The sequence below is a fragment of the Enhydra lutris genome, unplaced genomic scaffold (assembly GCF_002288905.1).
Source record: "Enhydra lutris kenyoni isolate GAN:26980312 unplaced genomic scaffold, ASM228890v2 scaffoldscaffold59, whole genome shotgun sequence".
Taxonomy (NCBI): domain Eukaryota; kingdom Metazoa; phylum Chordata; class Mammalia; order Carnivora; family Mustelidae; genus Enhydra; species Enhydra lutris.
Window position 1 is genome coordinate 9969572 of NW_019154143.1, and position 14701 is coordinate 9984272.

Genomic DNA, 14701 nt, shown 5'->3' on the forward strand with positions numbered 1-14701 from the left:
TGCTGGATCCCAAGCCATCCACCAGATGTAAACATAACCCTCGAGATGGTAGATACCTTCATCCCAAGCCTCAGATTATTTCTACAGGTTTTCAGATGGAATATGTGGCATTCAATCAAAAATCACACCAAGTACGTGAGGAGACAAGGCAAAACCAACAAAAATCAAGATAAACAACAGACACAAGAAATAGACTCAAAGAGGTTCCATATTAGGAGGTCATTAAATTTTAAAGTAACCATGTGTGGTATGTTCACATAGAGAAAGGATAAGGTGAAGAACTGGAAATTATTTCGTAATTGTTTTCTCAACTTTTATCCCATCAATTTCATTCTTAACATGCAGGCGCCACAGTTCCCCTGCATAGGGCAACAGATGAGAAACAAGCCAAAAAAGCTTTGGGAAAAGCAAAAACAAAAAACAAAAAACAGTTGTGCTTCATTCAAGGATGCCTGGTTGGAGCGTGCTTGGAACAGTGACAGTAGCTTGTGTACACACCATCCTAATTTCTAGTAGCAAATCTGTTGCTGGCTTGTAAAATGCAATGCAACATAGACACCCCCTGAAACTCAGCAGACTCTAATCTTAAAGGGCTTCACACCTTTGAACAGGGACCCATCTCCCTCCTCTCTTGTACCTGCCAAGACCCAGCCCAGCCTGTGGCCCAGAGTAGTTGTGGCAGGAAAAAAATAAAAAAAAAAAATAGCAGCATCTGAGGATTTGTTTTGTGCCAGGCTCCTGCCAAGGGCTTTCCATGCAATGTCACATTTTTCATAGCCCTAGGAGGCAGCCATAACTATTCTCTCCAATGGAGAGACTAAGGTCTAGGAAACACACAGAACATGTCCAAGGTGTCCTAGCTTTCAAGCATTAAAGCCAGAATGTGCAGCCAGGCCTGCCTGCTCTCAGAGTGGGTCCCACTCCCCATCTGCTGATTGCTGGGTTAATCCTGGATGTCCACGGCCAGAGGAAGCCTTGGATTCTCCTCACCAAAAAAAACTCATTAAACACCAACTGCATATAGGGCCCTAGCCTGAGCTCATGTCAGAGATCCAAGGCCGAGGCTTAGGAAGTGAGAACACTTTAATGGATCTAAGGTTTTGTCCATCTCTTCTCTCTCCTCCTCCTTTTCCCTGTTTCTGGAACTCAGCATCCAGCATTCAGAGAGGGCACAGGATGGACTAGGCCTCATGTGCAGGATAGAAGGAGGAAGGGGCACCGTACAGAATCCAGTTGTGGCCACCAGATCTCTCCTGGGAAAGCTGGGTGGGGGTTGTCAAAGAGGCTACCTTCCGAGGAACCAGGGGTGACCACCCCCACTCTGGCCCTTGTCCCAGGTCCCTTCCTAGGGAGCCAGTGCTCAGAGAAGAGCTGTAGGACAAAGCACTATTTCCAACCCAGGATGCGGGCAAGGGGCTCAGCCTTCAGACAGGCCTCCCTCACCCCACAAGGTGGCCAGAAATCCAGGCCAGGGCCTGTGGAGGGTCCAGGTACCTGGGCAGTGGAGGGCTCGAGGGCCATGAAGCAGAGCCCTAGTGGCCCCTGGCCTGCTTGGTGGTTTTACCTGATTGGCTTAGTTGGGCAGGACAAGTCCCTGGGTACCAGCAAGGTAGTCGGATAAGGTAGAAAGGGGTCAAAGCAGGGAAAATAGTTTCCCTGTGGGGAGGACATAAGGGCTGGGGCTGAGTGAAGCTAGGACAGGTGGGCAGGTCAGAGGATGAAACGGGACAGGAGCCTGGAGGAGTGGGGGGTGATAGGCAGATAGTGACAGAATGGGGTTGGGCAGGGCCTCTGTCTCATCCACGGGGCTGAGGAAGGGGTTCCAACAGGTGGAAAACAGGCTCCTCCTGGAGCTGAGTTTCAGCAAGGAGGATAAGGGATCGATACCTGCAAGAACCCATCGGCCCTTGTAGCTCAACCAAAGTCAAACGTGCTTTTGAGAATGAAAAAAGCAGAAGAGGGTGGAAAAGAGACAACATGGGGTCAGGGAACTTGAGCTGAAGGCTAATCCAGGCCTGATGCCCGTCTGGGCTCTAGGCAAGAGCAACGGAAGTCCTCGGGTCCAGGGCAAGTCAAAGGAGGAGGAAGGCAGGCAACCCCAGGCATCACCTAGCAGCAAGCAAATACCCCTGTGCTGGAGGAAGAACGGGCCGGGTGAGGGGAAGGCGCAGAAGGCAGGGCTCAGGCCGGGTGAGCCAGATCCACCATCGGGCCAGACCCACCAAGTCCCAGAACGCTCCTGCCCTCTTGGGCCCTAGAGACCCCAGATCCCAAGCCCTTCCTTCCCTTCCCACTCTCCACTCCTGGTGCCGAGGAACGAAGCAGGTGGGGACACTCACCCACTGGGGTCCTACAGCTTCAGGGAGGTGACCCGGGGAATGTGGAAGAGCTGAGTCTCCTCCGAGCCGGTGGAGCTGGAACGTTGCAAAAAGAAGGCCAGTGACCTCCCAGGCCTGGACCCTCGGCCCCGATACAGGGACAAGCCCAGAGCCCTGATCTTCCCAGTGCGGAAACTCTCCAGGGGTACGAAGAGTTCCAAAGAGCTGTGCATATCAGGATGTGTTGCAACAAGAAGGCTATGGGACAGACATACAAAAGAACTTTCCAGCCCCAGAGTTGCTCAGAGTGTGTGACTCCTCCGAGCTAGGCCTGGGCCTCCTCTATAAGGAAAGTCTCAGGAGGGGGTGTCGGAGGGGGTCAGTACCCAGCGACTAGAAGGATTCCTTCCCGGACCCCTGCTGTCCCCCTCAGTCCTGGCCACCTCCTCACCTGAGGCGTTTCCAAATGGGATGGAAGTGTTTGGAGGTCTTGACAGCAAAGATGATGCTGGGGATCAGGAAGAAGGTGCACCATGCCAGGCAGAACCAGAAGGCATTCTAGAACAGAGGATGTGTGGTCAGCTCACTGTGGCAAGGCAGTGACTTCTTCCCACCCCGAAGCCTCCTGCTGACTCAGTGAGCGGCACAGGGACGCGTTCTCAGAGCTGAGCAGAAGGTCCGGTGGGCAGGCCTGGAGGCAGGGCTCCTGCTTCCCCTCAGGCCCTGCTCATGCCATCTTGGGGGTCTCCACATCCATTAGACCTGAGGAGCTGAAGGCGCTCACCCAGGGGTCGGCCATCATGTCACACAGGATCACACGGCTATTGTCCAGGGCTCCAGAGAGAGGCTGGCATGTGGCAATGCGCTGAGTCACCTGTGGTGTCAACAGGAAGCAGGCACATGGAGAGACACTCAGACGCCCGGGCATACACCCCACAGTCAGAGAAGAGGGTGACCGGACAGAGATAAGTCCAGGGAACCAGCAGGAAGCCTGCTCACAGCTGTGCACAGACACACGGATGCAGGGACACAGAGAGGAGGACACGCTGACCCAGGGTCATCGCTCTGCACCTGCTTTTTCCATCCCATTCACCAGCCTGTATTAAGCCCCTACTGTGTGCCCAGGACTTTTCTTTAGGTTCACACCCTCACTGGAGAGGCCCCGCTTGTGATGTGCATGCCCACACCCACGCACCACCCACATGTGCCCATACACACGCACACTCGGGGCTCAGCACGACCGCACCCGCCCCGTGTGGGTCCTGGATGGCTTACAGAGGCCATGGCCAGCACAGGCCTGCAGGAGGCAGGCCGATTGGAGAGCTGGGCCAGGGCTCCACGTGAGGAAGGGCATGGGGGCAAGGTTCTAGAGAGCCACGGCCAGCCCAGCTCACAGGCCCCAGAGAAGGGCTGTGGCTGAGGTTGAGTAAGCAGAGCCCTGCCAGGAAGCAGGAGTGCAGAAGACTGATGCGGAGTTTGGTTTCAATGCTGAAGGCCTAGGGCACCCCCAGGGGCTCTAGGGGACAGAGGAAGGATGCAACAGCGTGAAGAGCTGGTGGCACCGGGAGCCTGCTTGAGGCAAGGAGGGCTTGGCCCCTGACTCACCTCCTCTCTTACCCAGGCCACGTACTGGGAGAAATAATCCACTTCCCGGGTCAGGAAACACTCACTTTCCTGCAGGAGATAGAGGAGCCCATGGCTGGGAGGGGTCCCAGGAGCCAGCCGCCACCACCACCCATGCCCAGCACCAGCAGGACAGGCTGAGCTGGCTTTCCTGGGAGCCATGGTTGAGGGGACAGGGGAGAGAAGAAGCCTGGGCAGAAGCTCCATGTGCATTAGCAGCTCGGTCCATCTCTGACTATGCAGCCGCCCCCGGCCCCTGTGCCATGTCCCACTCACATTCCTCAAGATACTGGTGGCCCAGGTAGGCAGCTCTCCTTTTAGGTAAGTGACCTTGTCCAAGACCCCAGAGGTCTCCATCTGGGGGAAGGAGAGGGCTTGACTCAGTGCCTGCTCAGTCAGGGAGCAGCCAAGCATTCATTCACCCATTCATTAATTCAACGTCTCACACACACATACTCACCTTGGGATGGGCCTTAGACACAGAGGCCAAAGATGGTGGTCTTTAAGGATCTATCCATCCCCCCCCCCATTTCTTCCCACTCCCTATCATCAACCTCCATGGGGACTCGGCGGAGTAGATGAGATCCCAAACCAGCAGGGCCCCTCTGCAGCCCACCTGCTCCACCCCACCCTTCCCATCCCCCAACAGCCACCTGGAGATTCGGGGCTTCGGATGCCAGGGCCCTGACCGTGAGGTTGAGCTTGGCCTATGGGGGAGAGGGCAGGGCTGGTTAAGGGAAGGGATGCATAGAGAAGAAAGCTTCCTGCCCCTCCCTCCTCTTTTACCCCTCCCCGCCTCTCCTCTTCCCCAGGTTCCAGGCTCCCTGCGCCTCCAAACTTACCACGAGGCTCTCCTGGGGGAGGACCTTCTCCCGATAGAGGTCTTTGAGCTCTTGGGCCTCCTGCTGCAGCTGCTGTCCCAGCACGGAACTGTCCTGAGGGGAGACAGAGATGAGAATGGCACTCTGCCAGGGACACGCCAACTTCTGCCAACATATTCTTTACTCAGCTGTTCAGTCAGACATACTGAGAAGATGTGGAAGGTGCTGGGCTCGGGGCAGAAAACTGAGGTCTCTTTAAGCTCCTGGCCCCAATCCAGGTTTGGAGGCACTAAGCCTGAGTTCTAGGTCCACTGCTAGCTTACTAGGTGCCTCTAAACCCACCACACGGAGGTGGCCACACACACACAGCGGTGGCATTTCCTAAAACAGGAAATACTCCTCACCCTACCCATCATGTGTGTTTGGTGTGGAGTCATTTTAAGCTCTAAATATTTATAAATGCAAAATGTTATATTTTTTTCTAGTGAAGTTTAAGCTTCTCCAGGATAACTATCATGACACCTAGTCCATAGCACTGTCCTCATGCTTGTCCCAGCAGGCTTCCTAAGCAGTGTGCACTTAGAAACTCCTGCTCCACTTTGTGACATTAGACAGTTACTTCATCTGGTCTGAGGTAGAGGAATGTCCACTTTACAGATGAAGAAACTGAGGCCTGAAGACGCTGAATGACCCTTGGCCACACAGTCCACTGGAGGTAGAGCTTGAGTCAGAACTGATACTGCAAAACTCTTAAGCCCATCCAGGGGACCCAGGGCCTCAGCGCTCCCTGGTGGGAACACCCCCCATCCCCTGCCTTTGCCTTCATGCCCCTCCCCAGTCCAAGCCACCCAACCTCTCCCACCTCCCAGGCTTCTCTCTGACCCCTGCCTGCCCAGTGGGGCCCTTGGTCCCTTCTCACTTGGGTCCGGGCCAGTTCCTCCAGCTCCTGGGCCAGCATCTCCATGTTGGTGTTCACCACGGGCTTCTGGATCTGGAGACAGACAGGAGAGGCCAAGAGGGAATGCACTGTGGCTCCCCCAGCCCTCAAATTCCCAGTCTATTCAGAAGTACCCCTCACCAGCTAAGTCTATTGTGACACAGGGGTCACCGTGGGTTTGACCTGAAACTGTGAAATATATCAGGAATTTTCTGTTAGGATAGAAACAAAACAAAACAAAACAAAACAAAACAAACCAATGAGGCGCCCTCTGGTATAACCCAATAAAGAGGCCACTTCCCAGCAGCATTCACCATAGCAGTGGGTTCAGGACCAGGAACAGCGACACGTGCTGTTGGGTGGGAGCTAGTTCATTCCTGCCCAGCCCAGACCAGGGCACCCGGACCGGCTGGAGGCACACGGTGTGCAGATAATCCCCCACAGGAAGAGACCCTCCAACCCCTAGGGACATGTAGAAAAGTGGAGGGAATGTAGAGGGCTGTGATGACACAAGACACCACCTGTCAGCCCAGCTCCTCAGTGAGACCCTCTGTCTGCCAGGGTCTGGCCTGAGGGGCTCCCTGCTGACCTGAACAAGGAAGCTGGAATAGTGGATTTTCTCGAGCCCACTGCTCTGCAGGGCTTCCAGGTCCCGGTGGGCAGCTGGGCTCAGCAGGTCCAGATTCTTCATGTCTACTTTGAGGTTCTGCAACTCCTGCTGCAGCTTGGCAGTGTACTGAGGGGGGTGGGGGAGGACAGCGTGAGGGCATGGCCAGTTGTGGAGCCAGGACCCCAGAGCTGCTCTCCCGGGGGTCGGAGTCACCAGGCCCTCAGGGCTCTCCCCCTGGTTATCCAGGGCCCCCATCTTGGATATTTCCAGCCCTAGACAGTTTCCCAGGAGGCCTCTGCTTCTCACCTGCTTCCACTCCAACCCACCCCCACCAAGACCTAGCTCTCTGCCCGCACATATCTGGCTAGCGGACAGCATGCAGACTTTCCCAGGCCACCACTATAAAATAGCTTTCCCTGGCCCACGTTTATGGCTGTGGGAGCTCAGCGGAGGGCCTCTGGTGAGACCTCCCCTAGGGACTCATAACTCGATCACCATCGTTTTCACTGTCACCCCCCCAGCCCCAACTACCCTACTACCACAGCAGCATCCTAACCAATGCCTGTCCTCAGTCAGGACACGCACACCTCAGCCCCGTCACTCACTGTCACCAGCCCTTCCTGCTACAACCTCAGGTGTGTTCAGTTCTTTCTGGAGCAGCGCTTGGAGCTGTGCCTCCAGGCACTCACCCACCTTCCCACACACCCTAGAAACCATCCTGGACTCTCGCCCTGGGCCAGGCCCTGAGCTCGGCCCTGGGGCCTCTGCCCCAAGGTGTCTCCAACAGTCTTGTAGACTTGCAGACTTCTCAGGTTCAGTAAGATTGTCCCACCAAGGAGGCAAGGCCAGAGGAGGGAGGATTCTGCAGGAGGGATCCCCACAGCCTTCTAGAAGGTTCCCTCACCTGGCTGATATTCAGGTGTTTCTCCAGGTCATAGGAGTCATTGAGCTGCAGGACGCTCCAGAGCGCGGCCCCTTCCTTGCACTGACTGGGGAGAAATAACGGACACCGAAGATGGGATAAAAGGACAGCAGGGAGGGGACCGACATCCCCTACCTCAGCTCCTTCCCACACCCTGTCCCCAGCCAAGGCTTCCCACTCACTGATAGGCCAGGAAGATACTGATGTTCTTCTTCAGGCCAAGAAGCTGAGACAAGTTCATGGACGGGGGCAAGTTCCCCGGGGTGTCTGCAAACTGGAAACGAGGCAAAGAGAAAAGGGCCCTGAGCAGGCAGAGGGCAAGGCCACCCCAGCTTCCCTAGAGCCCAGTCCCCTCCACCTCCCTCAGGGCCCCAGAACAGGACAGGCAGGGTCACCTTGTAGAGCTCCTTGCTCTCCCAGCTCTGACACACCAGCGTCTGCACGTTGCCACCCAACAGGAAGGTGGCAAAGACAAGGAGGATGAGGGGAGCAGCGATGAGGAAGCTGAAACCCACACCTCTGGGGAAGGCAGAGGGATGGGGCTGAGGTGGGAAAGAGGAGGCCGGCTACCCTCGACCACACACCCTCTGTCCCACCACATGGCAGGGGTGGCCTGGGGTCTGCTGGCCCCAGGACAGAGCCCTTTGAGGACTCCGCTTCCAAGGGCCAGAGGGGAGAAGTCAGAACTGCTGGTTGTCCCCCTCCCCTGCCCCCCACTCCCACCTCTCACTGACACCCTGGCTGGCCCTGGAAGCCTAGCTACTTTGCTTGACGAGAAAGGATGGCCGGCCTCTGAACCTCGGGCACATGCAGGTGACCGGCTCCAGAGCTCAGCCCTCAACAGAGTCACCTGGCACAGTAGGGGCCACAACTTAGGGGGGCTGAATGGGACCAGTGCAGCTGATCTGTAGGGCTTCTCTGTGGGACAGGTACAGCCCCAAGCCAGGATCTGAGGCTCAGATAATAGAACAAGGGCTAGATTTCAGCCTCCACTCACCCCTTGGGTCAGGCACCATGATGCAGTGGCCAGCCTGCACAACTGAATGAGGCAGCCCCAGACTTCACCATCTAGTGCAGAGAGGGCAAACAGAGTCTAGCTCTGCTGCTGCCTCCTACTGGAAGTGCTATCTAGATGCTGGGTTAAGAAGGATTCTGAGGCCACGTCTGGCTCAGTGGGAAAGAGTGCCCACTGATTACGATAATTGTCAATGGCATGGAAGGGGGAGGTGCTTCTTATCTGCCACTCCTGCTCTAGTCTAACCCTTTCACACAGATGAGGACATGGGGGCCCAGACGGGTTAGTAATTGGCCCAGAGTCACCCAGTGAGTTGGTGCCAGAGCCGGAAGTAGAGCTCAGCATCTCGACTCCCAGGACGTTCTCCTGTAGTCACACTAGAAGCTGTCCATGGGCATGAGAGGAGTCCGGCTGGCCCAGTGGAAGAGACTCTTACCCTGCCCCCAGCCCATCTTACATCAGGAGGAGGCGGGCTCCAGCCTCGCCCTTGGCTTCCGAGTGGCTGGGGTTCTCCCTGGCAGACAGCCCCCAGATGCCCAGGTTGAGGCCCAACAGGTTACAGACCACCACAAACAGGACTCCGGAGCACAACACATAGCCCCAAATCCACCTGCCACAGAGAGGATGGGGTGTCACTGAGAAGGGAGGCACCAGGATGGGGTGACATAGGATCTAGTGGCTGGGGGGGTGCCCACGGCCCCTGTGGGGTCCCCAGGCTCACGTCCCAAGGGCCCATAGCCAAGGTGGAGACAGAAGCCCAAGGAGTAAGGGGTCTTGGCTGAAATGGGGGCAGATGCTCAGTATAGCCTGGGGTTGGTTGATGAGGGCTGGGAATCGGGCCCAGTGTGGCTGAGAGGCTGGGCTGCCTGTCCCACCCCGAAGCCCCTGGGCTCCTGGGCACCTGTGTTTCTCGTATCTCTGCACTTCCTGCAGGTAGGGGCGGCTTCTCTGTTCCACCTCCTCCAATGCCTGGCTCCAGTGAGCGGCTGCCTCCCACCCTGGGAACTCTTCGGCCAGTGTCTTCAGCCCTTCAGGCTTCTGGGCCACCACCTTCTTCAGCTCTGCCCCAAGCAGCAGAGACTTATGGGAGGGGGAAGGCACCCAGGAGCCCAGGGAGGAGACGGATGGGCCGGAAGAACATCTGAGACCCCCAGAGAGGGCCCACTCTCTGCCCAGGCCCAGATAGAAGACAGCCTTATCCCTCCACCCCTGCCCCCCTCACCCCGCCCCACCTCCTCTCCACAGGCCCCTCTGGTGGGAGCAGCAAGCCCCGGACAGGTCCTCACCTTTGACCACATCGGCCATCTGCAAGGCCGCCAGGAGCGGGAGGGCATTGAATGTGCTGTTCTCCTGCCGGGACAAAAGGTGGCTGTGCCTCCTGCTGTCCACCCACAGTCCCAGCTTGAGGGACCCCTGACAGCACCAGGCCCGGGAGAGGGGACCCCTTTCAGCACTCAGCTCAGGAAATCAGAAAACAGGCCCTTTGTTCTCTTGGTAGATGGCTTCTTCTCTGCTTCCTCAGCCCTGCCTGACTCAGCTCCCCAAAACACTGCTCCTGGGGGACCCCTCCTGTCTCTCCCCGCTATTGTCTTCTCCTTCACCCATCCTGCACATGATGCCAGGCCTCGCTCCCTGAAGTCCGGCTCCAACCTACCCCTCCCTCCTCAGCTCCCCTAATCCCTTCCTCCCGGACCTTTAGCTGCAGCCACCCAGCACAGGTGACTCACCATTTCCTCAACTCTGGCATTTTCCAGGCCCCGGGTCACAGGTGCTGACTAATGCCGCACCCTCCTCCACAGCCCATCTGCACCGAGGCTGCACCTCCAGGGCTCTGCTCGCATCCTTGCTCCCTGGCCACCCCAGTCCCCACCATCTCGAGGAGCCCAGCTCTTCCTTCTGGCTTCTGGGGCTGCCTCCCCCACCAGACTGCACAAACTCAAGAACCCTCATCATGAGCCCCTAGCCCAGGGAGCCCTGTGGTAGGGAAGGCCCTGGTTTGACCCAAGTCTTAGGTTCAACTGAGTTCCCACCCCCAAAGGGGGAAAATGAGGCCCCCTCAATTGTGAGCTACTAGGTGATGGGGAAGTCGGGTAGAATGGACAGGCACTCACCTCCTGGACCATGCTGGAGAAGTTGGCCTCTGGGACGCCCTTCAGCCGATGCAGGACATCGTCCACGGGGGACACCTGAAATGGGGAGAGGGGGTGGTATGACAAAGTCCATGGAGAGGCCTAAGGGGGAACCCAGAGGGAGGATGAAAGGAACCCTCAATGTCCTCACATGCAAAACGGGGACCATCTCACTAGGGGGCAAGGAGAACTCAGGGAGCTAAAATACAGGAAGCCTGCAGCATAGCACATGGCCCAGGAAAACTCTCTCGCCCCACTGCCGGGATGACCAAATCATGAACCCTTGCTGTGTGGAGAGGGGAGGAGCTGCCCGAGGAAGGGGATCCAGAGTCTGCCTCAGGAAACACCCAGGGATTCCCAGGGTAGCAGACAGAGCGGCTCCCTTCCGTTCAGGAGGCCCTCACCTGGTGGAAGTCAGCTCCCAGCTCCAGGGCACGGGCTCGGTTCTGGGCCTCAGTGCAGCCCTGGCAGCTGGGCCCCTCCAGCAGGGCGAGGAGGCGCTTGCGGCATTCCTGGACGGAGGGCTCCAGGCCCTGCTGTCCCTTCCGCAGCTCCACCAACATGCTGTTCAGGGCTTGGAGGTGATCCACAGAGACCTGCAGGGCTGAGGGACCCCCTTCTGGACCCCACCACCTCAGAAGGCCTTGTGGGAGATAGAACCCCTTCCCCTTTCCCCATCCCCAAGGAAGCGGGTCAGGAACCTCTGTGGTTAGAAGGGAGACGGCCCTAAGGGCACGGGAAGCCAGGCTAAGGATCCTAGATAAAGCCATGAGGAAGTCACGGGAGGGGCCTGCTGCGGAGGCAAATGGGATCCTGGCCTGGGTGAAGGTGGGGCCTGCCCTCAAGCGATGCCACCCCCACCCCCGCCTCTGGTCCCACTCACCCTGGCCCAGGCTGCTCACTGAGGCCAGCATTTCATACACAGTGCTCTTGAGCTGGGTGTGGATAGTGCTCCCAATGTTCCTGCCGACCCCTGGAGAGCACAGCATGGTCTGCAGGGCTGGCCCCCAGGAGCCTAGAAACCCTCTTCACCCATCAGTCCAGCCTCCCCAGGCCCCACACTGGGCTCTGCAGAGTCACTGGGTTCTCGGTCCGGCAGCACAGCGATGACTGTGCTCCCTAACTGGGCCCCATCCCTGCCTCTTCGAGGGTGTGGCCAGGTGGAGCCCAGGATGAGGGGATGAGAGGGCCCCCCCAAGACAGGCCACAGCAGGGGGATCCACGGGCTGGCCCATCTGTCAGCCGGCTGTATCCCTCACCATCCAGTTCCTCCAAGACTTGCTTCTGGGGAAGGGAGAACTGCTGTGCCACGGCCTGCAGCTCCTAGGCAAACACAGGGTCATGAGACCACTCTCCCCTTGTCACCTGACATCCCCCCCCCCCACTCTCATCCCTTCCCCAGCTCTCTCTCTCCAGGGATGCACCACACAGCAGTGTGGTCATCCTGAAGATGCCCAGGGTGCATTCATGTATTACAGCCACTCTCCAGCAGGGGGCAGTCAGGGGGCTCATTGAATGGGGAGCCCTTTCTAATCCGCAGGTCCCCACTCTATTCAGTCTTGCCTGGGGCTGGTGCTCATGCAGGCTTGCTGGGGCGAGGGGTCACTCAGTACTTACCCGAGGGACATCGGAGACCAGGCCCCGGAGGCTGAGCAGAATCTCAGGCACAGCCTCCACACTCGGGCCCATCTGCTCATGCATGTGCTGGTTGGTGACAAAGGCACAGACCACACCAGTCCTGCAGGGATGGGGGAGGACACAGGGGCTTGCTGGATGCCCGCAGGCACCCTGGGCCTCAGCCCACACCTCCCACCTGGCCCGAGCGCCCCTCACAGTAGCACGAGGGTGGTCAGCAGCAGAAAGGCCATGAGGGTGCCTCGCTCGCAGGCTGTGGCCTTGTTCTCCGTCTTCACTCGGCCCCCACAGCGCCGGCGGCAGCAGCAGAAACACAGGCCAGCAATGGGCACCGCCAGCAGGTAGAGGCCGGCGATCACCGCACACACCACATAGCCCGCCTCATACCGCACCACCTGGGCCAGGCGGCAGGCATGAGGGGCTGTCCTGACCCCTCTTGCCCGATGCCACAGAACATCCCCAGAAGGGGAGGGGATGAACACACAGTGGGCACTTTGCACACATCTCCTAGAACCCATGCAAGGTGCATGGTGTCCTTGTGATTTACCAGCTCTAAACCAGGAAACCAAAATCCGTGTTTGTTCCCTGAAAAACCCAGGGCCTGTTAATTGCAGAGAGCTGTGGTTTGAAAGTAGGTCTGCCAAGTGCAGTGCTAAAGGAAGGGGGAAGAGATGCCTGGGATCCCACCCTGGGGGACACCCAGCAATACGGGCTGAGCTGAGGAAACCCCTCATGCTCACCCCTGAACTCCCCCCCCCCCCGGCCCCGCCCCCAGGGCTCACCTCATCCACCTTCACGGAGGCTGGCTCATTCAGCAAGGTCTTTACCAACTCTAAGGAAAGAGTCAAGCTGGGGAGGGGGTTTTTGAGGACAGCCCCTGCCCACCCCTGTGCCCACGTCCACTGCCAGGGAGAGGTGGGGTCTCTGGAAGGGCTCCTCCCACCACCATGACACTCTAGGAGAAGCCCTGGGCCATTCCGCCCAGGCCTCAGTGCTGCCAGGGGAGGGAGTGGCTGAGGGGAGGCACGGTGGACCCCTCCTCCAGGACCCCACAGCTAAGCCCTGCAGTGGAGAAGCTGCCAGCCTGGTGAAAAGCAGAGGGCCTAGTGGTCCTTTCCCTCAAGAGGCAGGGGACAGGCTGGGAGGGACAGGGCTGTAACCCCTCCTGGCCCTCCCACCCCTCAGCACCACCAGACCCAGGGAAAATCTCAGCCAGGTCTGTGAGAACTTCTAATGCAAGTTTTTCCACTTGAGGGCAGACAAATTGAGGCTCAGAGAGGGAAAAGGGCTTGCCCAAGGTCACGCAGGAAGGTCCCAGGATGCCCCTGGGCCCCGGGGTCTTCTGGGAAGGACGCCGGGGGTTGGGGAAGGCCAGGGACCCTGCGCTCCGGGTGCCTGCTGACAGGGCAGGCAGCCCCGCCGTGGAGTGGGGACCCACTAGCTGGGAGGCCCACCCGAGGGAGGGGCGCACTCACCGGCGGGGAAAGGGTTGAGCTGCACCACGGACAGGAAGCGGCGCACCGTGCGGTACAGGGGGTTCAGGGCCCCCGGCGGGCGGACGCGAGGGGCCAGCCAGTGGACCCTGGCCGCCGGGGCGAACGCCAGGCGCTGTGCGCTGCTGAAGGACCCGCAGTCCGCGGCCCCCGCCCCCGGCGGGCTCAGCCCCAACCCCAGCCCCAGCCCCAGCAGGGTCGCCAGGAGGCCGGGCGCGCGCGTCATGGGGTCGTCCGGGGGGCTGCGGGGCAGGCAGGACAGGGCTCAGGCGGCCGGGCGTGCGGACAGAGCGCGGGGCAGGCCGTGCATCCTTCACCAGCCTGCGTCCCGCGGCTCTCAAAACCGGCCCGACAGGTTTGGGCTCCTGAGCTACCTGGGCGGCAGCCCGCTTCGCTGGAAGGGCAGGGGCGGAGGCCTGGGGTAGGGGGGCAGGGCCTGGCCTGGACCCGCCTTCCGCGGCCTGGGGTGGGAGCCCGGGCTCCCTCTCTCCTCCGCAGATCCTCCTGGCAGGGGCGCCTCCGAGCTGGGTAGGGAAGACACCTCAGTAGCTCTGGATTGCTTAGAGTGGCCCAGCTGCAAATATTATATTCCATACCCAGACCCAACAGCCCAATCTGGGGCTGGGAAAACAGCCACCCAGTGCAGCCCTGGCCCAAGGGGTGGCAGGCAGCCCAGACCCAGGAACCGGGCTCCTCCCCCAGCTTCCTCTGGGGCCGGCTCTGTCCCTCGGGTCATGCCTGCACCTGTCGGGATCCAATCTGGAGCAGAGAGGCCACCAGGCTTCACCCAAGGGGGCTCTCAGAGGAGCCACTGGGACAGGTACAACCCTCTGGAGGGTGAATCCTGGCAAAGGTGTGCGTTCTGGCCCAGCAGTGCCCCATCCCGTCATCAACTGAAGGAACTCATCAAGGATAGGGCGGGAGATCTGTCTCCACAGGTCTCTGCTTTGTCAGTGGCTGTTTGCCCGACACCCAGAGGGTGCCCCGGGCTGAGCGGGTTGTGAGGAAGTATTGCTAAATGGTTGGGGGATGTTTCTGGCAGCATTATTCATGATCCGGAAACTATCCCGATGGCTGCCACCACCACTAAGGAAATGGTGAAATGAGCATCCCGCCAGATACCCAGGGCAGTCTGTAGAGAAAATGATGTGGCAATTGCTCTCTTGACTTGAAGGATACTCAATGCTTTAAGGGCAAA

At 58.8% G+C, this 14701-nt stretch overlaps 1 protein-coding gene across 1 annotated transcript; it reads right to left on the bottom strand.

The window, feature by feature from the left end:
* Nucleotides 1–723: 723 nt before the first annotated feature.
* Nucleotides 724–13729, bottom strand: LOC111158462 (prominin 2). The gene is made up of 24 exons (XM_022520488.1): nt 13486–13729; nt 12793–12842; nt 12209–12405; nt 11993–12113; nt 11635–11698; nt 11259–11348; nt 10780–10979; nt 10358–10432; nt 9533–9596; nt 9148–9307; nt 8704–8856; nt 7627–7750; nt 7414–7505; nt 7214–7298; nt 6289–6435; nt 5682–5753; nt 4784–4876; nt 4595–4648; nt 4218–4298; nt 3924–3992; nt 3103–3192; nt 2770–2876; nt 2340–2414; nt 724–2134 (listed from the first exon to the last, which is right to left on the bottom strand). The coding sequence occupies exons 1-23, from the start codon at nt 13727–13729 to the stop codon at nt 2351–2353; spliced, it is 2496 nt and encodes an 831-aa protein (XP_022376196.1). The 3' UTR covers nt 724–2134; nt 2340–2350.
* Nucleotides 13730–14701: the final 972 nt, after the last annotated feature.